General features: G+C 31.7%; 1 protein-coding gene across 1 annotated transcript; it reads right to left on the bottom strand.

The window, feature by feature from the left end:
* Positions 1 to 4,802: 4,802 nt before the first annotated feature.
* LOC107440592 (uncharacterized) lies at positions 4,803 to 26,896 on the bottom strand. Its single transcript, XM_071182257.2, has 9 exons — positions 26,559 to 26,896; positions 17,843 to 17,866; positions 16,541 to 16,648; positions 15,620 to 15,717; positions 14,039 to 14,110; positions 10,037 to 10,097; positions 8,543 to 8,716; positions 7,100 to 7,263; positions 4,803 to 5,015 (listed from the first exon to the last, which is right to left on the bottom strand). Exons 1-9 carry the CDS (start codon positions 26,617 to 26,619, stop codon positions 4,902 to 4,904), a joined length of 876 nt encoding a protein of 291 aa, XP_071038358.1. The 5' UTR covers positions 26,620 to 26,896; the 3' UTR covers positions 4,803 to 4,901.
* Positions 26,897 to 27,115: the final 219 nt, after the last annotated feature.

Raw genomic sequence — 27,115 nt, 5'->3', positions numbered from 1 at the left:
ATGAATTCGAAAAATTTCTCATTATTAAATACATAAGATATTGCATAATTACTACTCTTAATATATATTTTTAGAATATTGCGAAAAAAAGTTTTAAAAAGTGTATTAATTAGGAATTACCGATTAGGGAATCAACTAAGGAATCAGGTCTGAAAACATCAAAACCAGTTTGACTGTCTGAAGTAACAAAGAGTAACTTAACTCTAAGTATTACAGCTTATTTTAATTTCTTAATTTATCGTGATGAAATTTCGTGGTGTTTATAATAATCACATTTCTCATTCTTTTTATTTCATCTGGCAATCAAACTGGTTTCAATATTTTCAATGTTGCGTTCCTAAGCATCGATTCATTATATTTTGATACCGTTTGTATTTTTCTCTCGTGAATATTAATTATGACCACTAATGTTCTTTTACTTCCCTTTTTTTTTAAAGAATTTTAAAATACATGCGTGTATTTTCATATTTTTCTTCATTTGCTGATTAAAATGAAAATTTCATAATACTTTAGTGTTCTTGTGTATTTACATTAAAGCCCTAAAAACAGGGTTAAGTGCTTGTTCATGTTTGGATGATGCGTGGTCTTGTGTACTAGCTATTTTTTTTTCCTTACCGTGAAAAAACATACTATCCCAGCTATTGGAGTAATTAAAACTATTTACGGAATGAAAAAATTGGAACCTTTTAAATTTTTTTAATGTAAATGTTTTTTTAAACCTACAAATGAGTGTACGATATATTTTTTAAAAAAAAAAGGAAAACGGCGGTTTTGTGATGCTTTATAGCATATTGGAAGATCTTTACGTCATTTATTCGATTTTAATTAATCTCACTTTATTCAGCAGCTAATTTTTTTAATTCTGAAACATCTTTAAAAAACAAGAAACAAAGTTTAAAAAAAGGGGAATAATGTATTTAAAAAATAAATTCCATTCTCAAAATGAATAAAAACAAGAAAATTATTACTACTAAATAAATAAAATGTATATAGAATGAACGAATTATCAGCAAATATAATTTTCATAATAAATTACAAGCTTATAACTAAAGAGAAAGCTATCGGTTTTTAAAGCGTTCCCCATATCAGTTCTTCAGAAGGACAGAGAGAGAGAAAAAGATTTTCAAAAGGGGGCAAGACCTCCCACCGAGAAGATTAGTGAACTTGGGGGTGGAAGTTGCCTTCCTCCCTTACTCAAAGGTAGAAAGTGACTTGTGTTTCAAAGGCAATATTACAAAAAGTAATAAAGATAAAAAAAATTAACCTACATTTTCGTGGATAGGAAAGATTGAAAAAATTATTAGTATTTTTTTTTTTAATTGATCACTCCGATTCTTGAACAAGAAAAATCGATTCAAAGTATGACAAGCCCGCCATAGACTTTACATGTTAAAAGCAGAATTGAGGAGTCTGCTTGGTGCAACACTTTTCTCCCGGCAACCACGATTCATGACCCTGATTTTCTGCTCTTTTGAGCGCGCCCCGTGTTCTTTGTTCGCCAAGTGGAGGGCATTCTAAATTCAATTTCCTTCGGAATGCTTCCCAGACCGTCGCCAATAGCCCATTGGGCAGCTCTAGTGCGACGTAAATTAACAACAACAACAATAAATTCAGTTAGCACTTGTACAACTTAGATACAAGTTTTATTTATCCATCAATTATTACGTCCTCTTCGTAATATATGCTTTGTGAAACAAAATGCTTTTAAAAATATTTCAATACTTTGATTTTTTTTCACGCTAAATATTCAATTTTCTTAATTGTTAGAATAAAAATTTTTTTAATTTTTTTTTTTTGCAGATTTTTTTTCCTTTGATAGATTAGGAAAAACATCAGTATGGAATGCAGACGTGTATGGATTGTTGTCGTTTATAATTTACGTCGCACTAGAGCTGCGCAATGGGCTATTGGCGACGGTCTGGGAAACATCCCGGAGGATGATCCGAAGACATGCCATCACAATTTTGATCCTCAGCGGAGGGGCAGACGTGTATGCAATAGACGTATTTATTATTAATAATGATTGGATTATTCGGAATCATAACAAGACAAGGATGTTCATACCTTTGCTCGGCTTATAACAGAAAAAGCTAATGGTCTAAAGCCGTTTCTCGTTGATGTAGACGCCTTCTTTGATCAAAATCATGTATAATTTAGTATCTTTATATAACACAGATCCGGAAATTTTAACTGTAATCTGAATTAAACTGATGAAAGTTATAACTGAATTTACTAGTAAGTTAATTTATCTCTTATTCAACAGAATATTTATTCTTTACTACTACAGTTACAGAAATACTTAATATGCAATTATTAGAGTAATGTGGTCAAGTTGAGCTTAAAAAAGGACAGAATCAGACATTCAAAATCTATAACAAATCGAGGTTTGTTTAGGTGGGATTTCACATAATCCGCCGAAAATCCATGACGTGTTTATAAGCTGAAGAAGTAAAGACAAATAAATAAATAAAAAAAGGGGGGAGAAATTGAAATACTGTAATTTAGACAAATGAGGTATTGTTTAAGATGCAGTTTTTAAAGCTAAATCAAATGAGACTGGCAACAACGAGAGAGGACTAATAATTTTGAAAAGATAAGAGTTTTGTGTTCAAAAAATACAGATTCGTACTTGTTTCTATTCCTCTATTTACGCATTTGACTATACTTTTTAGATGAAAGGGTAATAATAATTATGTATATCGCAGCAAAACTTAGTGTAACTTAAAGTTGAATGCTATAAACAGCGACTACGCTTACTGGTTTTAATATATAGAGAAAATAATTTTGCAGGGCTCGAAAAACTGCCCGTCCGCCCGTCCTCGGCGGTCAAAAATTCCCCGCGGACAACGAATTTCTGGAATTCGACGTCCGCGCGGACGGCCATTTTCCCGTTAATGTTCGTGATACATTTTCAATTTTTGTTATCTTACAAGAGTCTAGCTCCTCACTTCTAAAGTGACCCTCTAATCTAGAAATACAGCAACATACTGCGTATGGTGGAATTGACCTTATCTTTGTCTGGGAGTACTGCAGCGGTTGAAAGAGGCTTATCAGCAATAAACTCACAAAAAAATACCTTACGTACTGGTCTTAAACAAGAAGCGTTAAACGCAATTATGAACATCTATCTAAATGGAAGACCCCTTTCAGATTTCTGTGCAGAAACCTCTGTAAACCATTGGCTTGATTGTGGAACTGGCAAATATCATATTTGATTCATTTAAAAAACGCAGTACCCTCGGATAAATTGACATTCCAGATAACTTGACCTTTGTCATTTAAATTATTTCACAAAAGAAATAAATTATTTCATAAAAGAAATGCTAAGTTACTATGAGTAACCTAGTATTTCTTTTATTACTGTATAATGTAATCCCAGTAACTACTAATTCACTGTGCAATTTATGTAAGATTTTGTTATAAATAAGAGAAAATTATATTTTTATTTATTTAGAAGGTACGGGTTATAGTTTCAAAGGAGGACGGGTACATTGTTGAACAAGCCGTCCTCGGGGACGGGTTAAAATTTCTGAGCTTTTTCGAGCCCTGTAATTTTGTGATATTACCCCAGGGAAATATCTAAAGAGTATTCTCTCTAATGTTAGAGCATATAAAAAGAGACACTTTTTTTCCAATGTTTGACAAAATGGTAACACTAGCCGAAATGGTTTTAGCACGAAGCTACGACAAAATGTTTAACTGCTAGTTATCTACTATTTAACTACTGGTTTCTTTTATCATTTTCAATCGAATTAAAAAGTTCTTAATTGTATCCTAGTTCTTATTGTATCCTAATTTTAGTTCAATTAAAAGCTGAAATAAATTTTTTAAGGGTAACGTGTGTTAATGAAGTACATTTCATAAAGTTACGATTTATTTTAAATATTTTTATTTCTTACCTTTCTTCCTGCTTTTAAATTTCAGTGCTTACTGAACACTTATATATAAATAGATAAATGCACATTTACTTCTTCTAAACTTAAGAATAAATTCCAGAAAAGCGTTATATTAGTGTAGATTTTTCCTTTTCTCTGTTTATACTAGAACTTATTACGTAATAGACTGAAATAAACAAGCGTAAATAAAAATGTGCCGGAAACAGTTTTTTTTCGTAAAATAGATATCTAAGGTGAAGAAAACCGTTAGGCCAAGAGAAACTTTTGCAAAAGCGTCATCATCAAGTCAGAGTAGTCCTTTTGAGTATTGGATTTCGTGAATATTGCCTTATTAAGCTACATTTTATTATAAATATATTAAATTGCTCTTTTACAATCATCAAGTTATAATTACTTTTAAAATTAACTTTATACAGTACTGAAATTAGTCAGCATATGCAGTACAAATAACTTAATTAGTAAAATTTTAAAAGCAATATTAAGATTTAACTTTTCGCAATATTGCTAAATAATCTTTACAGCAAAAAATGTTTTGAGAGTTTTTATTAGTGACTAAAAATTAAATAAGAATTTCAAAAATACGTTTGTAGATAAAGTTGCAATGATTATAGAGCAAATATTAGGTTCAAATTTTATCCCATTAAAGCCAGATCTGGGAAAGCAAATGTGTGGAATAAAACATTTTGTCATCGATGTTTTGTACTTGGAAACCACGTTATTATACACAGCCATGAAGTTGTAACGGTCTTCTCGAGTTGCAGGTACCCAATAGAATAATTTTTATTTTTGATTTATAAAACTGTTATCATCAAGAAAAAAGGATTTCGAAATAATCATAGGTTGACGAAGCGGCAACGAGCAAGAGGTGAAACTCCTTAGTATTTAACTAAATATTAACCGACGCTATTTAATATTGTTTGGCAAGATTTATTTTTAAAAATAAAATACATAAACAAGCATCCAGCTCTAAAACTCTTTGGTATCTAAAATCTATACATCAAATTTTCAACAGAAGATGTTCCATGGTCGAACACTGAAAAACACATGCATTGTACTATAGCCGCCACTTCTTTCATATTCGTCATACAAACATTTTGGCACAGGAATAGGAAGAAATCGCTGAAACATGAAAGATAAGCAATGTAATTAGAAAAGATCTTTTTTTACAGCCACTCAAACTCAAGTTTGACTCTTTACAACTCAAGTTTGACAATGTAAATTTATGGAAATATACATTACCAAATTATTTTAGCCAATAACACGCAGGGATTATAATAAACGTTTTTTTTAATCTGTTCAAAACAATACTATTTTAAAATTGATGGCCCATATAATGCTATAGTTTACCTTCAAAAGAAATTCATCATTTTTATTTTTATAAAAATATTAAAATTATCCAACAAGCGAAAGGGTAGTACTTCGTGCTATGTAGACTAAAGCAAAAAACAACGCGAATAAACCAAAAATGAAAGTGCATAAATAAATGAACTTCATTCATTTGTGTTTTATTCCAATTTTTTGTTTTAATATCAAAATTAGCATTGAAATTTTGGAATAATAGATTCAAGAGCGTGATAAATAATATAAAATTATACCAAATGTAATTTCAAATACTATCGGTGTTCAATTCGTATCGTAAAAGGGGTGGAGCGTTTTAACTGTTTATGTTTGAATGTTTATATTTGCCTCATTAGTAAGGTGATCCTTGAAGTTAGGAAAAGGTTCAATTATGTAATAAGATCTGCTTTTTGTATGTTTGATAAAAGAAAAATCTCTCGCACGCTTCAAAAACGGTTTTTGTACATATTCAGAGAAAGATAAGACCTTTTTATAAAGGAAATACTTACGTTTTGGCTTTAAGCTCGATTAACAGTTACTTAAATACGTCACAAAATGAAGATCTGACTATAGTTGTCCATTTACAAAAAGTTGGGATGTTGAGTAAATTGTAAAAGCTAATTTAAGTTTTTCATTAAATTCATTTTGCAGTTGTTATATATGGGTGACGGTATTTGTGTAGAAGAAATACTAGTTTCGCTTTCATGTGAGATTTCCAGGATTGCAAGATAGTTAAAGAGTTTTGAAATCGCTTCCTATTGTGTTATTTGTTTTCAGATTAAGGGAAGTCAGAGAGTGGAAAGAAAGGCATTCTACTTTTCTATTTATCAATATCTATCAACCAAATTTGGAAACAAATCCCAAAGTTTGACCAAAGAATATAGAATTGACTTCTGCTTGGTATCTTGGTTTTGCCTATAACAGTTGATTTTGCTATGTGTTCAGCACAGCTCTAGAAAAATATTCTTTCGTAAAAAAATTGCTAGAAATGTATCTCGGGATTATTAGACAGAATATAGCATTCAGTATCATAATGTTTGCTGTTCTGAAATTTTACATACCGTTTGTTTCATTAATCTTGTCGTAGCAAGATTAATGAATGTCGTAGCAAAATTGCATGCCAGCAATTTTGATCCTCCCCCGTTTTGGTAGCCCGACGACCTGCTCGCAAAGTTGAACACCTTAAGAATAAAATAACGAGGATCATTTTGCTTCATTCGACATAATAAACTGCCTTGGTCTTATAAGAGGTTATCTGTCATCTGATCCCATGCCAGTAATGAAATTTCTATTTGTCAACTACCTTATGGAGTGATATTTGAGCAAGTCAGATTTAAAGGACATAGATATAACAAGAACCGACATTGTGGTCCTCCACGGGTGGATTAAAGTGGTCATCAACGCGCTCGCTGACCATTGATAGTGATGCTTGACTTCGGTGAACTACTGGGAACCATATCTTGCAGTCAGTTCTCAGTGGGACTCTACAGTAAGAGATTTAATAGAGGAATGAGAGGTAAAGTTTTTCTCTGGTTTAGGTCGGATGAGTAATGCTCTCAATCCTCTCCGTAAGAAATACTCTTGTTTCCATAGCGACGGACAGCATGAGACCATTTGCTGGGAAAGGTTTTAATGAAAGCTGGATTGGTGATCAAAATGGGCTACAGGTGGCGTAGAGCTGAACTCTCTACCTATGGCAACACTTCACGTGCTTTCCCCATTAGCGTGGGGAGAGACGTATTCAAGTGTTGCCTAGATGACGTATTCAAGTGTTGCGATGGCCTATAGTTTACTATCAAGTTTAGTCTAAAAGAAGGGAAAAAACGGTTGCTTTCAATGACTAAATAATTGAATTTGACACTTACAGAGAATGTGGAGGAAGGTGGATGCTCGAATCTTCTTGAAAATTCATAATTTCCAAATGATGCGAAGGCAAAACTAGTCAATTTTCCTCGATTGTAAATTGCCGTGAATGGGAAGAAATCAGAACAAGTCATGTTTTCGTGAGTATTGTACCAATAATGAACACCTAAGGAAATAAAAAGAAATATTTTTTACTCACGTGATTACATATAAACCTGATTTAAATAATTTCGTCTTTGGCATTCAAATTATTCTTTAAAATATATTGTTGCATATTAGGATAATAGGGAGCATTCACACTGCATGTCATTGACTCAGACGCATTTGCGAATATTTAGAAACTTCATGCAAAATTCATCGTAAGACTTCCGGGTTTGATTTTTACACCTATGCTTGAGAAAGCGAACCGTCCAATATTATTATATTTGTAGTGTTTATGAAAAAAGTTGTTTACGAAAAAAATTGAAAGCAATACAAATTTTTACATCATTTTAATGAATGTAATATTCTACAGCAAAATACAAAATTTGAACGAAAACGGTTGAATTTTGAAGTACCTTTAAAATTATATTTCTCAGGAACTATTCGACCAATTTTGTTCAAACCTCATACCAATTTTCAGCTAAACTTTAATTAAAATGATGCAAAAGTTTGTATACCTTATAGTTCAAACTTTATTTTTAGACTATTATTTAATAAGTTAATAATAAATAATTATTAAGCCTTTTTGCTCGGAATTATCTTTGAATAAACGAATTTCATAACTCAACATAGTGCATAAAATTTTCAATTCGCCAAAAAAAATCTCGATATATGGCGAAATGCGCATAAAGTATTGAAGTCCAAACTTTAAACCGCACTCCTGACCAAACTAATGGAGCTATATTTTCCAGATTGTGATTTCCCTCTCATGTTATAGGGATCCATTGAAAAAAAAGTCATGTTTATTCAGAGAAAATATGTTTTTGAGTCAGATTTCGTAAATTAAATTATCATCTGCATTATTTAATTAGCATATTTGAGGTAACTCCTTTGAACCGTTAAGTTTGTGTCCTATCAAGTGAAAATCCAATCATTCGATCAAAAGTTATTCAGGGTGTTCCTTTTTTTTTTTAGAACAGTACATTTTAAATACTTTAACAACTTTTTTTAAAAATTCAGTGCATACCTATCAACTTGCACAATTGTTAAAAAAGATTTGACAAATTAAGTTCGGAAGAATTTTTTAAAACAAAACTATTAATACATCTATAAGCATGCCAACAAAAATATTTTATCTACATATTAAATTATTGATGGTAGTTTAAATTTTTTTTAAACCTTTAACTTCAAGATTTAAGCACCAAAATGCTAATGTTGCTACTATCAAGAAAATTATTTGCTCTTTTAGTTGGCAGCTCTGCTAGTACTATCCAAAATTTGGTAATAAATCTTTTAGTACTTACCCATAGTTCTGAAGCATCCACCTTTTACCCAGTGAGTATCTTCCATGTCTTTTTCATACAAAGGCACTTCGAATGTGTTTTGAATTGGATTACTTCCATTTTGCAAATAGAGACCCGTTCCTACTCCTTGCTCATCGTATTGCTCCCTTGTTCGTCCTTCATTGCAGATTATATCTAGAGGAAAATCAATTCGTTGAGAAGATGTAAAGCATCATCCTTAAATAATATGTTTTCGTATTATTGTCAGTTTAGGGAGAAATTCATGGTCAAAACCAGCCGCAGGGCGGCTAAATATAACAAATGGTAATTTATAAATTCTTTGCCAGTCGCCACCCAAACATTTTTTAGTGTTATTTTTTTTAATAAATAAAAAAAATTTAGAATATTCTAAAAATAATTTTATTCTCAGCTGGTTTAAATTTTTAATTCATTTCAGAAATAAACCTCGTGATGTAATCATGCTTTGAGAAATTTTTTAAAAATGCTATTATCAACAGGTATCGTTTAAATTTTTGAAAAAGTGGTCGCATGCCTTATAAATTTTCCATTACAACTTTTTTCCGACCAGTGGCGAAATTTCATAATTTTGCCCTGTAGTTGTCAAGAGTCAAAAGTATGCAAACTGAACGTCGCAAATTAGTATTCCGTGCTGAGAAGAAATAAAAACGCTACCGAAATCCATCGAAACTGTGTTAAAAAAAGACTGGTATAAGAGCATCTAATAACACAAACAGACTAATAATCTTCTGGTATAAGAATATCTAACACAAGCAGACTAATAATCTTCTGGTATAAGAACATCTAACACAACCAGACTAATAATCTTCTGGTATAAGAACATCTAACACAAACAGACTAATAATCTTCTGGTATAAGAACATCTAACACAAGCAGACTAATAATCTTAGTCTTACCGCTTTTAAACTAAGTTTCCAGAACTATCATTATGTAGCCAAAATGATCGCCAAGTGAAATGTCGCCAAACCGAGACTTCCATAGAAAATTCCAGGCATTATTTTTTCTCTAAATTACGCCCCTTTCTTGCAAATTTTCTAATTGAACTGCTTATTTAGGATGGATCTATCTGAAATATTAAGCCTCATAAAAAATTTATACGCATATTTACGAATTCGTTACAATATCTTTTTTGTTCCCTAACGAGAACATCGACTTAGCCATCCGAAGATCTATTTTGATTATAATAATGTTTAGTGTTTGGTATTATAAAAGAAAATAAGTAATAGAATAGAAAAAGATTTTGAAATTTTGAAAAAAAGAAAGGAAGATGATGAAAACCTAAAACAAGCAGGCATTCAAATATTGCGTGGATATTAAGGGCGATAGGTTTGCTTACTTAAAACGCTCTTTATCGGCAAAAAATCTCAAAGTTGTAAAAGAAATTAGATTTGGAAAAAAATTCTTATGAGTTGATTATTTTTAGTTGAAGGAGGCCCAAAAATACCCCCATATGTTTACTGAAATATTCGAACTTACTTGGATCCACAAAATAAGATGTGAGGAAATAAACTTCCTCTTCTCCGAGAACTTTATCTAGCTGACAGTAGCGTAGCTAGGTAACCAAGGGCCCTGGGGCAAATTAAAAAATGGGGCCCCACTGCTATGTAAACTGATTGGGTTTTATCAAATAAAAATATGAAATATACAAATACTTTAAAAATGCTAAGCTACTTAAGCTCTTTTTTGTGCACTGCAGGGCAGGTAATAAAAATATTAAACAGTAACAACATAAATTACAATTAATACTTGGTGTAAGTTTGGCTAATAAAACGAAATAGAGAAGATTCAAGGGTTTATTATATGAAGGTCGGGCCTACCAACTGACTAAATAACAATTATATTTACAATTTTTTCCTAGCTTTAGTTTTCGCAAAAGTATCAATGACTTCGTTTAAATCCAGGTTTGATGCGGTTTTGTTTTCAATTGCTATTAGCGATAAATGTCGGAGTCGAGTTTGGTCCATATTATTTCTTAAATAATTTTTTATTATTTTTAATTTGCTAAATGACCTTTCAGCTGCTGCAGAAGTGACAGGAATTGTAAAGAATAATAACATTACTGTAAATACTTCCGTTAGGTCGCATTCTAGCCCTCAATATCTGCTTATTATTTCCTTACATAATTCGTGAACAGTCCATGCTTGAGTTAGTTGAGGTAAAACTGGGTGGTAAATATTAATAAATTGAAGTGAAAAACTAGGGCCTATTATATCTGAATATTTTCTTTGGAATTCGTCACACTTTTGTAATAAAGTTGCTTCATCAACATGTAATAAAAATGTTGGTGTTAGAAAATCGAATATATGACAGACTGCACTCATACCAATAAAACGTGTACCTAATTGAGATATTACTGTGTCTAGTACATTATTGAAAATCTCAATTTTAAATATTTTTTCTCGGTTTGGAAATCGGTGATCAACAGCTAATTCATCAAAATGTTTTTTAACTTTTCTTTGCCTTTTTTCTTGAAAATGGGTATCAATACCATATTTTCTTGCAGTTTCACTGGCTTTGAACTTGAATAATTCGAAATCATTTCTATAAATTTGCAACTTTGCTTTTAGTCTCTGCTAAAACTTTACTCGCCTCGCCCAAATTGATGTCGCATTTTTGTAAAGTTTTGGATGCATAATTGATGTCGTTCAATACACTGTGCATGAATTCGCAAAGCAACGCGAACTCGAAATTTAGCATTTTTGTTTTAATACTCTCTGCTTCACTACGCTCATCTATTTCTGATAATGCTTTGATAATATCAAAATAACGAAGTTTTATTGCGGATATCGTATTGACCCTACTGGACCATCTAGTCGGATTTAGTTTTTTTAGAGTGGTGTCCGATTCGTCAGTGAATTTTGACAGTAAAACCCAACGTTTGATGCTGCTTCCGAAAAAGTTATACAAATCTTGCAACGTTACGAAAAAAATCTGTGTTTCCACACAACTGCTAACGCCATCATTTATCACCAAATTTAAATTATGAGTGGCACAATGTACGTACTCTGCGTTAGGCTGGATATCCTTAATATGTTTTTGTACACCATACACACCACTCATCACACTAGCTCCATCATAGCCTTGCCCCACACATTTTTTTAAATCAATATTTTTGTCGATAAATAACGTTGTCACTTGGTTGACTAAATCTACTGCGCCATGTTTGATGGCTGCATAAAAGCCTAGAAACACTTCCTTTACTTCTATATCAATTGGCTGTCCATTTTCCGATCTGGTTATTACTGCATACCTCACAACAATGCTTAGCTGATCTACCTTCGATATGTCCAGTGTCTTATCCATTATGATAGCAAAAAACGGTGACGCTCTAATTTGTTCTAGTAGATGGATTTCGAGTTTGGTCCCCAAGCTCTCAATCATTTCATTTTGAATTGTTGCACTCAGATATCTTGTAAATCCTAAAAACTTAAAAAAAACACAATTTCTAAAAAGTCCTGATATTAAACAGTTAATAATCATAATCAAAATAAAACGATAAAAAAAACTTAGAAATAATTATTATTACCCTTGGGCATATCCAAAACTTGCCGCAAAATGTGATCATATCGGTCGACAAGCTCTACAAAGGACAGAAAATATCCGTGGTATCTTTTTTGACTTAAGTCTTCTTGACGTTCTCTCAAAGCCAAAGAATTCTTTGCTAGGGTAAGTATGGTATCGAATAACCTTTGAAGAACCATTTTCCAAAATGATGCTTCTTTTCGAATTTCATTTTCAAGTTCCTTGTCGATAGTATTAGCATCGTTTTTTTCCCCAAAATTCATACACAGCGCATCCTTCCGAATGGCCACTCGAACAACTGTGTTGTTTAATTCTTTCTGATAAATGCTTCCAATCTCGAATTCCCGTACACTAAACATTATTCCTTTGTGAAGCAAATAACCAGCAGGGTTGACAATAGGCAGCGGCTAGTATTTTGGAATAACACAACCAAAAACGATTAACTGGCCCATATTTAGAACACGAAACGTAGTACGATTTTGAAAAACACCTATTGTTCTGGTTGATGTCTGTTGGAAACGGTCCTGAAGGCTGCAAAGGCCCCATATCAAGAATTTGACGTTTTTCGTTATCACTTAATATCTTGTTCGGGAAGTTTCCCAAGTCATAAGAAGATTTGTCGTACACATTTTCGAAAAATGTAGAGGTCTGTGGTTCTTCCAAACCCTCCGCTCTTATGTGTGTCATGCAAATATCATCCACGTTTACATGATCGGCGGCGGAGGTATCTCCAACTGCAATAATTGTCGAATCTTCTACAGTAGGCTTCTCAACCAACACTGCAGTTACCACATTATTTGAGTCACTATCAATAGAAATATTTTGGCCAGATGTACTTGCAGAAGGCTGACTAAAAAACTTGTCAATTTTGGGCAATTTTTGTTAACTATCTTCTCTTTCTTGGCGTTGTTTGCGTTTAAATGCACCACTGGGTTTCTTCTTTTTATCCATAATTTTAGTTTTCTAATTTATTTAAACAATACAATATTAGATTGTGCTCGAGTAGGTAGGTACTCACTGTTCACTGACGACGTTAAAAGTAAAATAAAAGGAAAGAGAAACACAATGATACGCTACAAGTGTCGTTGGGGAATCCCCGAAAAAAAAATTATCACCGTTAGTGTTACCACACTTAACGGTGGAGACTGTAATGGTTGGCAACTGTTTGGTGACCTTTTAAGGCGAACTTGACGAATTTTGTCATCCCGTCGGAGGGATGCGAGAGAGAGAAAGGTAGATGTATGTTTGATATAATCGGGAGAGGGTCTCCCTTGGTATTCTAAAAGCTGGAAGCTCTTACTTGGAAACAATGCCTATTTCTTTTGTTTTTGAATAAAGTTAAGTTTTATTGTTTTAAAAATCTGGTCTGCTTATTTATTGGAAAGGAAAGGCATCAGTCCCTCGGACCTGAATTAATGTGCCTACTGCAGGTGACTTGCATTTTTTCACGATATTTCTCGTTATACAATGAGCTGTAGCCGAAATCTATAGATTTGACACGATGTATTGACTTAACGGACATCAATATGAGTGGTAAAATCAAATAAAATTGAACCACTATATTGACCAGTACAAAAAAGTTTTTTGACATTAGCTTACTTACTCCTGATACAGCATTAATTTTTTAACCGTTCTCGAAAAAAAAAATCTTAACTCGAATTCACAATAAAAAGCACAGCGATGAATAATAAACCGCACATATCACTATCCGTCAAATTGACAACACTGCCAACCTACAGAAAGAATTTAGGGGAATTCCCTAGGCATAACTTTTGAATTTCTCGCAACTGAGTTGTCATGATTAAAGTGGGGTTGCAACCTGTCATATTTATTTTGAAAATGGGAGAAATTTCCAAAAGTTCAGTTCGATCGAGATTTCTGGTAAGGATACGAGGGCCCCCTGAGCTTGAGGGCCCTGGGGCACTGCCCCGCCTAGCCCCTCGGTAGCTACGCCACTGCTAGCTGATAGGCCGAAGATTTCTCAAAAGAAAATGTTGTGTTCACTCTGTCAACGTCACTTTTTGGAATCTAGAAAAGAATAGGAATTTTTTTTGCACTTTTTTAACACAGAAACATTAATATAAATGAAAACATAAGTAAAGTTTTGTGTTTCGTAGCCACCGCTTTTAATCTAGATATTTAGAATTTTCTAAAAAAAAGTTTGCACATAAATTAGTCGCAAAATGATATTTGAGAAATGATATTTACAAATGACAAGGAAAGAAAAACACAATCAAACTATATCGAATCACTAAACTGGTTTTAAAGCAACGAAATAAATTTGATTGTTGAGGAAATTTACAGGTGATTCAAATAATCACATGAGCCATTCCACGATACTAGATTATCCATTTAGATAAGATCATCTCTGTAACTTCATTAACTATTAGTCTATTCAAATGAATATTTTGAAGTCAAACATTGAATCAATATCGAATGCCCAACTGGTGTTGTGGGTTTTTCACTTGTCTACCTCGGCTGAAGCAGAGGTTCGATTCTCTGGGCTAAAATGTTTGATTGTGTTGTGCTTCCACCGATCATGTCTTAATGATTTGGAATCCCATTTAATAAAATGACCTCATAAAATTATCCCTGTGCTAGAAAATAACGCGCGGGTTGGATTATTACCGCCACTTTCTTCTATCATCTTTGATATAAATTATGGAACAGTTAGTATAGTGTGCCTATACGTAAGTATTGGCTTCGGGTAATCAAGTTGGAATCCCTGACCGTCACCAGTTAGTTAGTTCTATTCAAAGTTCTAGTTCAGTTAGTTCTATTCAAAGCGTATTCTCCTGATACATTTGATTAGTTTTGTTTCCAATGTTGTTCTAGTTCTACACTGTTTTAGTTCTAAACTACGGATTCACGAGTAATGGTATTCAAAATACAATATTGGAGCATGCGCACTCTACACTTTCACAATTGAAATTGAAGAGCAGATAGTAATCACTATCTCCAGAACACACTCCCTAATCGCCCAACTCTAATTGAACTTTTTCAGCACGTTGAAACTGCCAGAGACATACGATTGGATTCCGAAGCACATCAGAGAAATTGCAATTCAATTATAAACACCTAGCATTTAGCAAAGGGAATCGAATCTAGGCCCAAGCAGTGGTTAGTTAAGATCAAACCCACCACATTCTTTACACCCACCTGGGCTACGCTTTATTAAAGGAAAACCACTAAAACAATAGTGAGATTTTGTACTTTTCCCCGTCTGGTTAACTAGGTACACGCTGCGCAAGCATAAATAAGCTGCGTGATATAAATACTAGTTCGTTGGAGATTGAGCAGTGGAGGTTTATTTCATTAGACTGTATAAGTTAACCAGCCGATTGCATAACCTTCATTAATGAAATTAACTCAAACTCAACAATGTGAACGAGTACCAATCTAAAACTAGCGGTAAAGAGTTTCTCTTTACTTAACAATTAAATTTTGATTAAAAATAAAATTTTTGAATAAACACATGAGAAGGAAAAACTAATACAGACGCATATTACATATTTCCTGATAATTTATTGTACTTACTCCATGCTGAATTCCGGCAATGAAACCATTTTTATCATATATTAGTACTGCCGCTGTATCTAGTCCTTTCATGTATCGATGACCGAGGAATTTTCCTTCTGAAATAAGTTTCCAATAAGAATTTATGCATAAATAATTTTTAAAAATTTCTTTAATAAAATCTTGCAAAAAAATCTTTAATTGTATGTAATATACGCCTTTAAAAAAAAACTAAGTCTTAAAATGTACGGAAAACTTCTATTGAACATCTTAAAAATTTCAAGTTAGTTAAATGCATAGTTCTAATAGCATGAGAGCTTATAACTGTCTGCACTTCAGGAAATGTAAAAATGATAGTTCTAATAGCATGAGAGCTTATAACCGACTGCACTTCAGGAAATGTAAAAATGATAGTTCTAATAGCATGAGAGCTTATAACCGACTGCACTTCAGGAAATGTAAAAATGATAGTTCTAATAGCATGAGAGCTTATAACCGATTGCACTTCAGGAAATGTAAAAATGATAGTTCTAATAGCATGAGAGCTTATAACCGACTGCACTTCGGGAAATGTAAAAATGATAGTTCTAATAGCATGAGAGCTTATAACCGACTGCACTTAAGGAAATATAAATGACATTAAATAATTTAGAAGACAAATTGTTTAAGTGCTGTTATGTGAGATACTATGAAGTCTTATTTAAAAGGGGAAAAAATCGTAAAAAAAAAAAAAACGCATTTTATTCATTCTTTTTTTAGGCACAAACCTCACATCTGTATACCAAATATGAAAATTTTTATATAAATTCGATGTAATTTTTCACATGTTTTTCTCTCTCTCTTTTTTTTTTTTTTTGTAAAACTGCATGTTTCCTGTAGACTTTTTATATCCATGATTTTTTAAGCAATTCTAGTATCAAATTAGTCAAACAAATATTGTACCTGCACATCCACCAGCTAGTTTAACAAACCCTTCACTTCTTGCTCTGCTTTCGGTTCTTGGCAATTTGGCAAAAACTCTTGAGCTTAATACATTTATTCCCCAAGTAACTAGAAATTCAAAAAAAGGATATTATTTTCATAAATTGTCTTTTCAAATACTATAAAAAATTGTATTAGGAGGTGGAACAAAGATAAAAATTTAAACAAGACACGAAACGAGAAAGCTATCGAAATCTGCCAAATCACAACTGAGGAAGATGGGATGAAACATATAAACCTGGTTGATTTTCAGGTGAATCTTGGAGATGTTTCCGATAATCGATCGCTTTTCAACTCCTCTCTTTTTCCTTCAGTAATTGAACAGGTTATGTTTTCAGTCCCTCTTTTCTTGGCGGTGATTCTTTATATTTTGATAATGCTTTTATTTTACGCCCTTGATTTGTGACCTTTAATCTATGTACTTTTTTTTACTTTATTTTTTTTTAGGATTAAAGCCAACAGATCACCTAAACTGTTCTTTATTTTTTATTTAAATTTTCTTCGCCCCGGATGTAACTTCGTGCTATCTGTTCGTCTATTTGTCTTGTATTGTCATGGGTTTATGAGCCGTTACACTGTGTTGAATTTACAAGCCCGTATATGCATGCATTAATTAACAAATTATGCTTATTAATTTACGCAGGTAACATAAAAGCTTATTTTAGGTGCTTATCATACTTAATAATAAAAATGAGAGAAATTAGTTTTATCAACGGTGATCATCCTGAAATACGGCTAATTACGAACTACGCGTACCTAAATGGTACCAATATGGCTGGAAATAAGTACCTATTTTTGTTTTGTTTTTTAAAAATATGGAATGTTGGTTGGTCGTTTTTACCTGCCTTGTTACTATGTATACTTCCCACATTTTCTTAATTAACATAATAAAGAACATAAAACTGTGTCTCTAATCTCTGAATTTTAGAATTGTGCATACTATAAATTCTATCAATTGTTCTGAATGCAATTTGCAAGTAGCATTGAAGCACAAATAAATCAAATCGTATTATATATAAATTCATAGAAATGTTAATAATCCAAAACTTACACATATATACAAGTTTCATATTTTTAGAACTTATTTTTTTTAAAGAGTACGAACATACAAACGTTGGTATATCAAAACAAATAAAGTATCAAATGAGCGAGCGAAGATAGTTCTGCCGTTCCGAGGGTCTGATAACAGGGATTGGGTTTCCTATTTACAATGTATACAATCTGAATTAAATTTCGTCTAAATAATAACATTAAGACTCTTACCTCTGAAACTCTGCCATGTTGGTTCTGAAAAGAAAGTGAGAAAATGTTTTAGTCATCAAGTAAAGACTTGGAAAAAAGAAAGAACACAAATATATATAAAATATTAGCATATTTCTGGAGCAGATAATGCGAAATTACAGTAAAATTGAAATTATAGCACCTTATTATTGTAAAAAGTAATGTAATAAAATCAATAATTAATATCATTTGAATTTTAAATTTTTTAGAAAAAATTTACTTCCCCTCCGGACTTATTTTTAATTAATAATAAATTTGATTGAATTTATTATTTGATTGAAATATTTATAAATTTATGAAATATTTTTAAAAATTTATCGCTGATATTGAACTTGCGGTGGATATTCAACAGTGAAGGCCAAACATTTTCTGAGACTAGCAATGGAACAAATTTTCCTCTATGTCGGTACATTTATTTCATTCCTTAGCCCGTGTTGAACAGCCTACCCAATCCTGAGTTTACGACTATCACTGTTAAACTCCTGTTACCTTGAAAGTTTGAGCCCCATTCCAGTGTTAAATTTATCAATTTTTATCCATTTTTCTTAGCTTTAATTCAAAATAACTTTTAATTCAAAAGTTATTTTCACTTCCAGTAAAAATAAATAAATAAACCACGGGAAGGAACAGAAAATATTAATCTAAAGTAAGAGACTGTCTGTTAACTTGGTTCCGTAAGTTAAGTAATAAAGAAAAAAAATAATGGATGGCGCATAGAAAGTGTTGCAACTGATTGACTCATAGAATATATAAAAAAATATATCTATATTAATTGCTTTTTTAATAATTACGCTACAATATAGATAAGTTTTAACAATAAAGCGGAAAAGGTAATTCGTTATAAAAACAAAGTGCACCGATCCAGACATTTGACCTACATTTAAAGAGAAAAAAATCTATAAATCTTGTCTTAAGCTTAAAATGTGGGACGTTGACCCCAAGTGACCTTTCTTTCACGCATCAGTCTCACGTGCCTCCGAAGTCACGGTCATCAGGCCAACTCCCCTCTTTAAAATTATTTTCTTTTACACTTAATAAAACCTAATAAGAAATCTATTGTAAAGATGAATTCGAAATCTTCTTTGTTGATTCAGAACAGTAAAATACCTTAAATACTCCTAAATAATTCACTGTGACGCTGAATCGAATGTAAAAAGGCCAAAGCCTAATTTTATAACAGCCGACACAATTTTGGGTTTACGACTACCAATATTCAACTCTGCAGCCTTGTAATTTTGAACCCAATTCAGAAGACGAGGGCGCTCCTGGATCAAGTATTGAGAGAAATTTGCCTTCGTGGGGGACTTTTTGAGGGAACTAACCCGCATTTGCGTTACATAGAGAGGAAAACTACGAAAACCTCCGATGGTTAGCCTGATGGCAAGGGGACTCTACCCCATGATCCGTGAGCACTGAGGTCCGTGTGAGCCGGGTACAGAATTCGTTTTGACCAGCCACCGCTGGGATTTGAACCCGAAACGCCTCATCGGGAGGCGCGCGCTCTAACCCTTTAGCCACCACTACTCAAGAGTTTAAGATTACAGTGTTACTTATTACTTAACCTCCTTCGTTGCATGATTGTTTTGAAAATAAATAAATGATCAAATTAAAACCGCTTAAGTCCGTTTTGCATCGCTAGCTTTAGGCCTTGTTGCAAAAAATTACCAGTTACGTATTATTTCTTGTTTTATTAATTAACTTATTAGTTACGGTTTCAGATATTTTTTCAATGAAGCATGTTACCAATGATGGAAGTCTAATCCAGCGCAGTTCCCAAATGGTGGTCTCGAAAGAGTTAGAGATTCCAAAAATGTCAAAACGTCTTTTTTTTTTTAATTAATTTATTTATTTTTAGATCCAATCAACAATCCGTTATTTTCTAATTACTTCAATTGCCTTTAGGAAATTACATTTAAAGTAAAATACGAAAGCAAGAGAAATGAATATTATGAAAAATGGCTGTATAAAAAATGGCTGTAGTATTTCACATTGCGCTTTTCAAAGCAAAATAAAATAGCTGATTTTTTGCTAAGAAAATTTTTTTTCTAAATAATAATTTTAAACGTTAATAACAACTTTTTTTTTATACCAATATGAAAAATTTTCTAGACTAGATTTACCTCCAGGACTTCGAATTCAGCTGCCGAACATAAAACCCTAATTTAAGATTATTAATGATAAAACAATAAAAAAATTATCTTATTAACTTATAAATCAATAAAAAGAATCATCTTATATTAAATGTAAAAATGTCTAACAATCAAAATAAAATAGTCTTTTAATGGTTAATACGTATACAATTGTCTTTATTTAATTATTTAGTTGGGGTTCCGCCGGAAGAAGCGTGATTATTTAGGATTCCGCAGTCGAAAAAGATATGGAACAGCTGTTCTAATCATTCAAAAACAAGAGCACATAAAACAATTCCCGCAGTTTTTTTTTTCTTGAAACAAATATGGGATTTAAAAATTTATGGTTTTTAAAGAATTTCCTATATAAATATGAATGTGCGAAAAAGTTGGAGATTCTTGCTCTTGATCAACGTTCGAACAATCAAGCACTGATGAACCTTAAACATAATTATATCTTCGTTTAGTTTTTGCGATTCTAGAATTGTCATATGAAAGCGTGTGCAATTGCAACTAAATATTAATTTACGTGCTTGTTTTCAACCTAATTGGAGAAAAAAAATATGGTAATATTGCAATTGAACTTGAAATCCTTCCTGCCTTCCTGAAATCATATATAAATAACATTTATAAAAATTTGTGACTGTGACCTTTAACTTAATTGAATGTGAATGACATACAGGAACAGAGGGAAGTAGTGAAAATAACATAGTTTTTTTTTCGCCTTCGAATAAAGATAGTCTTTAGTTAGAATTAATTATATGCCTCTTTCATTAAAATATTTATTTGTGCTTATTTTCATCTGAAGGCTACACTTTTAGAAAGAAATTGTTTCCTTGAACCTCTTGAGTGATATTTACAAAAACTAAATCATCTGAGCCTGTTAATTGTACTGAACTTGAAAAAGATAATTTAATGGACAACACAGTTTATTCAACGCTTTTATTTATTAATTAATTTTTATATATTTTTGTCAAAACAATCATTGTTTTACATTCTCAATTTATTTGTCCTATTTAGAGTTCCTATAACTAACTGTTCAATTTAATTAACAAACTATGCCTAACAAAATTAGACATAGAAACTCTAGTTTTATTTAGCTAGAAAATAATTCGTTTCGCTCTTTTCAGGCTGTTAGAATGTTTTTATTTATTTTATTTATTTAATTTTAATTATTATTTATTTATTTATCTAATTTTATTTTTTTTATTTTATTTTATTATTTTTGCTTGCAACTGGAACGTAAAGTAAGCAATTAACGCACATGTAGGGTTCAGCAAAGGAAGTTAGTTGACATTTGGGGAAAGTTTTTTATCTTTCTAAAACAATTACTTATATACTGAGTTCGTTATTTTAAATCTTTTTTTAGAGTACTTACAACTAACTGTAGTTCGATATAGTTAAATATATCTAACAAAGTTCGATATAGAAACTAAAGTTTCAATTAGCGGAAAAATTAATTATTAGTTCCGCACTTTCCAGACTGTCGATATGTTTTATTTATTATTTTTATTATTTTTCCTTTATTTATTTTTGCTTGCAACCGTAACGTAAAGTATGCAATTAACGTATAAACGTATATGTATCAAGGTGGCAAGTTGACATTCGGGAAAAATACTGTTCTTTATTAATTTTCTTAGATATTTTAGATATTTTCTTATTTATTATTATATTTTAAATATGGAAACTGTTAAATAAATTCGGGAGATATTTTTTGGAAGGAACATTCTATTAAAAAAAATTTTGGAAAATAAATTAAGGTAATTTTTTTTAGCCAAATTTATTGTAATTCACCATCTCTCTACCTCAAATTTTACAGTTTGACAGGATGACAGGAACACTAACGAAGCTGACTAGTGTGAAACAATTGGAGAAAAATCAATCATTATACACAACTGTCGACTAACTAAATGAAAAATACTTAAAGTGAATTTTTTTAGACGTTCTGAGCACCTGTTTTTGAACCCTTTAAATAAATCAATGTCATGAATCCAATACAGTTAAATAAAAAAAAGTCAAAAGCAGGTGGGAATAGATCACACAGTATGTTGAATCTCATAACAATACTGCAGGTGTTCTACTGTTCTCAGATTTAACTGACACACGCACCTGATTATTACAAATTCAAACAAATTTCTAAGAAAAGAGATTCTGAAATGATTAAATGAACTAATTATTGTTACATATGCTACTTTTAATGTACTTATTTCAATTATTAAAATATCAAGTAAAAACATTTGTAACAAAGTAAATTTTGCATAGTGTTTGATTGTTGATTTATTGTATATGCTTTAATATCTAACTCATTATTACAAATGTTCACAAAACACCTCATATATATCATACCAGAACACTTTTAACACGAAATCGCAGATCGGGTGCAGTAAATCTCCTGCGTTTTAATATTATCTTAAGCAAATCAATTGTTGAACACAGAAATCACAAATCAAGTATATATTTCCAATCGCTTTTGAAAAAAAAGAACAAATATCACAAATTTATTATTAAGAAGCATTAATCACTATGTCTTTCTTCTTTCAGTTATTTGAAATTCAGAAACAAGTTCTGTAAGAGACTATTACTAGATGATAGGTAAGTTGAAAAAATGTGCAAATATATAGTTTTCTTTTTTTAAAAAAAAGTCATTATCTTCCAGATAAACTTATCTTAACGTTTCTCCCACACAACTTCACATTCGTTAATTCCATACGGGTAAGTTTTGTCAACTATCATTCAATTTCCATGGATCTTGTTCGACAGTGGCGTAAATAACACCCGCGGATGAGGGAAAACACGTAATTTGAAGGTGCACTTGCTGGAAGCAATTACACTTATAAGTCAAAACTTAAATAACTTACATAATTGCTGCGAAATTGAATAAGGAGAAAGAGTAACTTTGTTAAAAGCTTAACTCTAATAATTGAAAATATATGGTTTTTTTTTCTTGTCTGGGAAACATTCCTGAGGATGATCCGAGGACATGCCATCGCCATTTTGATGCTCTGCAGAGGGGATGGCTCCCTTAATTTGGTTACCCAACGACCTGCTCTTGGAGTCTAGCACATTCCGGTAGAACAGTTTAACGAGGACCGATACCGGGCACCCTTGGTCCCTGCGCAGGCTGATCAAAGTGGTCACCAACTGACCGCAGCCAGTGATGCTTGACTTCGGTGTTCTACAAGGAACCCAGACTTTACGATCAGTCTACTGCGGGACATTAGCGATTTTAGATAAACATTTTGTAGCTTAAATGCATTACTTTCAGTGAAGTCTACACACCATAATATTGATGATAATACAGGCCAACACACGATTTTCTATCTAAGATTTTTTTCAGTCAATTTTCATTATAACTAAGGACTAATCTCAAAGAAGCAAACAATTTTTTTCTATCAGCTCTTCTTTTAGAAATAAGCTTTAATTTTAAAGATTTTTATTGGTAGATACTTTGTGGAATTGGCAATTATGCAATTTTCAAGGTCCCAGATGAATGTTATTTTTGTTGACTGAAATTAAAAGTTAATTGTTTATATTTTGATGCGCTAATTTAAAATAATAATAGCAATAATTGCCTCCCTTAGTTAGAAAATTCGTCGTGGCTCTAAAAAATTTAGTAATTATGGGAGTACTTTCAACAATAAACATAAATACACTAAAACTCCAAAGTTAAAATGATTCAATATACTGCAGTATTTGAAGTATATCAGTGTTTGAAGGCACTCATCTTTTGGGTTGGGCTCAAAATTATAAGGCTATGGAGATGAACTTCGATATAGCAGCGAACGACTACGCTTGTTCCTCAATAGCTCTCCATAGCGCGTAGAAATTCATTTTAAACTGGTTTTTCCTGTTCAATTTTTGTTCATCTTTGTTTTTGTTTCAGTCTTGGCTACTCCTTTTTTTAGTTTCTCACATTAATTTCCCATTTTTCGTTGTCAGATTTACGTTTTATATTTCATATTACGTTTCATACTTTCGTTTCCTCTCATTCAGGTCTAACAAATCTTGAGAATAGGTGGTTATTTTTGAGCAGACTTCAATTTCCACCAGTATATTGTATATTTTTAAAGCCAGTGTAGTTTTTTTAAATTGACTTACCGCTTCAGTTTCTTTGGATTACTTATTCAATAGCTAAAACCTGTTTGTAAAATATCACTCACACTTTTTTCTTTATTTTAACAGCAAATTTTGCATATTTCGCAATCTAGATATGATGAATCTTCAAAAAATATAGCTGATAAAACATTATTTGCATGTTTGCAAATAGCGGAACGCAAATAGTCGTAATAAATTTGAAAACTTTAAATACAAACTATGTAATTGATACCCTCTATTTGCGGTGAAATTGTATTTAAAAAACAATGCACCAGTCAGTGTTAATCATTTGTAGTGTGACTCATTACATTATATTTGTGTTAAGTTTTGTTGCGTATTTCTAAGTAATTTATTCCTTGTTGATGTTGCATTAAAAGCGGTAGGTTTTTCGAAATATTTTTTAAATCGCTACTCTGGTATCATGTTTACTACACATTAGTTAATTAAAATTAAAAATTTTTAAATTTTTGTTAAGATCCTATAGAATGTGGGAAATGCTTTTAAAGTTATACAGACCTGTTTAGACTTAAAAAACAACAAAAAAACAGGGGAGCGGGGAATAATTTTTTTTTAAATATTACTTTTTCATTTCCCTCCTTGCTTTAAATACAAATTCTTGATTATTACTGAAAAGAATTTAGCCAACTGAACTGCGTAGGGGCAGGGAACTGGCCTTGCATCTGAAAGGTCCTAGTTCGAATCCCGAACAAGGCATGGATGTTCTTTCATTCTCTGTACTATTTGTCCTCACTATGGGAGCAACGTTGGCCGACCTAATATGGTGCCCCTGAAAGAATAGCCAACAAATCTAACCTAATACGCCTGAATTAACGAATGTCAACCCAGGTGGGCATTGGAAGAAAAAAAAAGAATTTAGCAAAGTTACCTTATATCCAAATCTTAGTTTTTTTTTTTATTATTATTATTATTATTTTTTTTTTTTTACTTCAAACATCACAGCCATTATTTATATTTATTAAAGTATAGTTAAGACAGTTCTGGAGCTAAGCACTCCTTCAAACAATGTTTCTTTTTCGCAAAAATTAGGTTGTGATATAACATGATATAAATCTCTAAGACTATGCTTAATTAGGCAAAAGAGAGAGTATTTGCTTCGCTTTATTTTGCTATTTGCTTTGCTTCATATTAAGTTTTCGAGACTACCTCTGAATTACAGAATCCGGTTAAATTCAAGTTACAAAATTCTTTAACATACTTTTTGTAAGCAGCCTACTCCAATTTTATACATAAATGTCACTTTCCGGAATTTTTATTTATTTATTTTTTCTTTGAAATACAACAATACAATATTTAACTTGGCCATTTTTGGTTTTAAAAGAAAAAAAATTATTTCGGAACAACTAGCGCGAAATTCTTTTTAACAAAACTTTGTTGTCTGAATAAAACATGAAGATAAAATAAGTTTATCTGGTAAATGAAGAAATTTTTCTGTAAAATGAAAATAATGTGGACATTCTTTAACTACGCGGTCTTTATGGATTTTTTTTTCACATTTTATAGAGCCCTAGTTATAGCACCAGTTTTTTTTTTTTTTTTTTTTTTTTTTTTTTTTTTTTAAATTCGAAATTACCCTTAATCGGAGTATTGCTTCAGAAAAATGTTAATCTCACTACTGTCAGAGGTACAAGTAATTTTTCTCCACTCCTTTACGTCGCCTTCTTTTTCTCCCTTTTGTTTTTACTTCAAACATATAGTTTGCCTATAGAAATATGATTGCTTTCGTCTAATATCAATATTTGAAATCACCTAATCTATTAGTTGCAATTCTTTTTTTAATAAAAATTTTTGTTTTTAAAAAATCTAGGGATTCTAAATCAGTTTCACATGTCTATCGCCTCCTAAATCTGTTCCAATCGCAAGAACCATATGAAATAATAGATTTAAGAAATTTTCATTTATGTAATCCTCAAATAGTGATTACATTTTGATTAAAAGCATAATGATCTATTTGTCTTTCTCATTTTACAAAAATATCTAAGAACAATTTTGTTTAACGTTGTTTAATTTTGTAGCTTCCACTTTTCTTTCTGAAAATTTAATCGTTTTGCAAACTTAACAAACACCACACCGATTATTTGCAATAATATTTAAAATTTATTTATTGTTGAATTTAATTTATTGATAATTGCTTTTCGTTTCTCACTCATAATAAATATTTTAAAGATCGCAAAACTAATTTGAAAGAAATTGCGAATATATTTTCTGTCTACGTTTCTAGGAAATACTGAAATAAATGTACAACGAGATTTTCTTTAATAGAAATTTAAGTACTGAATCGGTAAAATTAATACTGCAGTAACAGGAATAGTAGCTGAAAGAATTAAGAGTCCAAACTAGTTTTAAACAAACTGCAAACGATTTTCATACTCTTTGATCTGTCAATATTTCTAAGAAACAATGGAATAAATGACATTCTTTTCTCACATATAAAAGAAAGAATAAGGTTAACTTACCCGATTCAACAGAAACCAAAATTGCTGCAACAAGAATCCAGCTAAACGCAGAAATCCACATTTTGAAAAGTCCAACTATCGCGAACTGAACAAAACCGAGAAATGATAAAAGAAGTTACGGAATCGTCTGCTCTGTCAGCTGAGGCCTCTCTACTTCCGAAAACAGTCTCGGTCAGAATCTATTTTATCTTTCTCTTGTATGTCCGAGTTCGTCAGAGGACAGGATATTCCACGAGCATATTCAGTCATTCAAAGTTACTGCGTCATGATGATGAGGGGGAAGTTGGAAGTTACTGGAAAAATTAGCTTGTTAATCCGACAGCGAACTTCGAAATAAGGAAATGGTTCTTTTTTTCTTTCACTATGCCCTCGTGATCGAAGTGAGAAAGGTGACAAATTTATTTTAGTGGGTCAAACAGATTCTATTTGAAGAGAGGTGAAAGTGATTTTAATAAAAAGAAAAATTAACGAATATCCTTTTTTTTCTTCCGGGTTTGCGACTTTTATTCTTTTACGCTGATTGTTAAAAATTGACACATTGTTCATAACTAATAACA

The sequence above is a fragment of the Parasteatoda tepidariorum genome, chromosome 4 (genome assembly GCF_982258835.1).
Source record: "Parasteatoda tepidariorum strain Cologne lab strain chromosome 4, Ptep-v5.0, whole genome shotgun sequence".
Taxonomy (NCBI): domain Eukaryota; kingdom Metazoa; phylum Arthropoda; class Arachnida; order Araneae; family Theridiidae; genus Parasteatoda; species Parasteatoda tepidariorum.
This window is presented reverse-complemented; position numbering and strand designations above follow the sequence as displayed.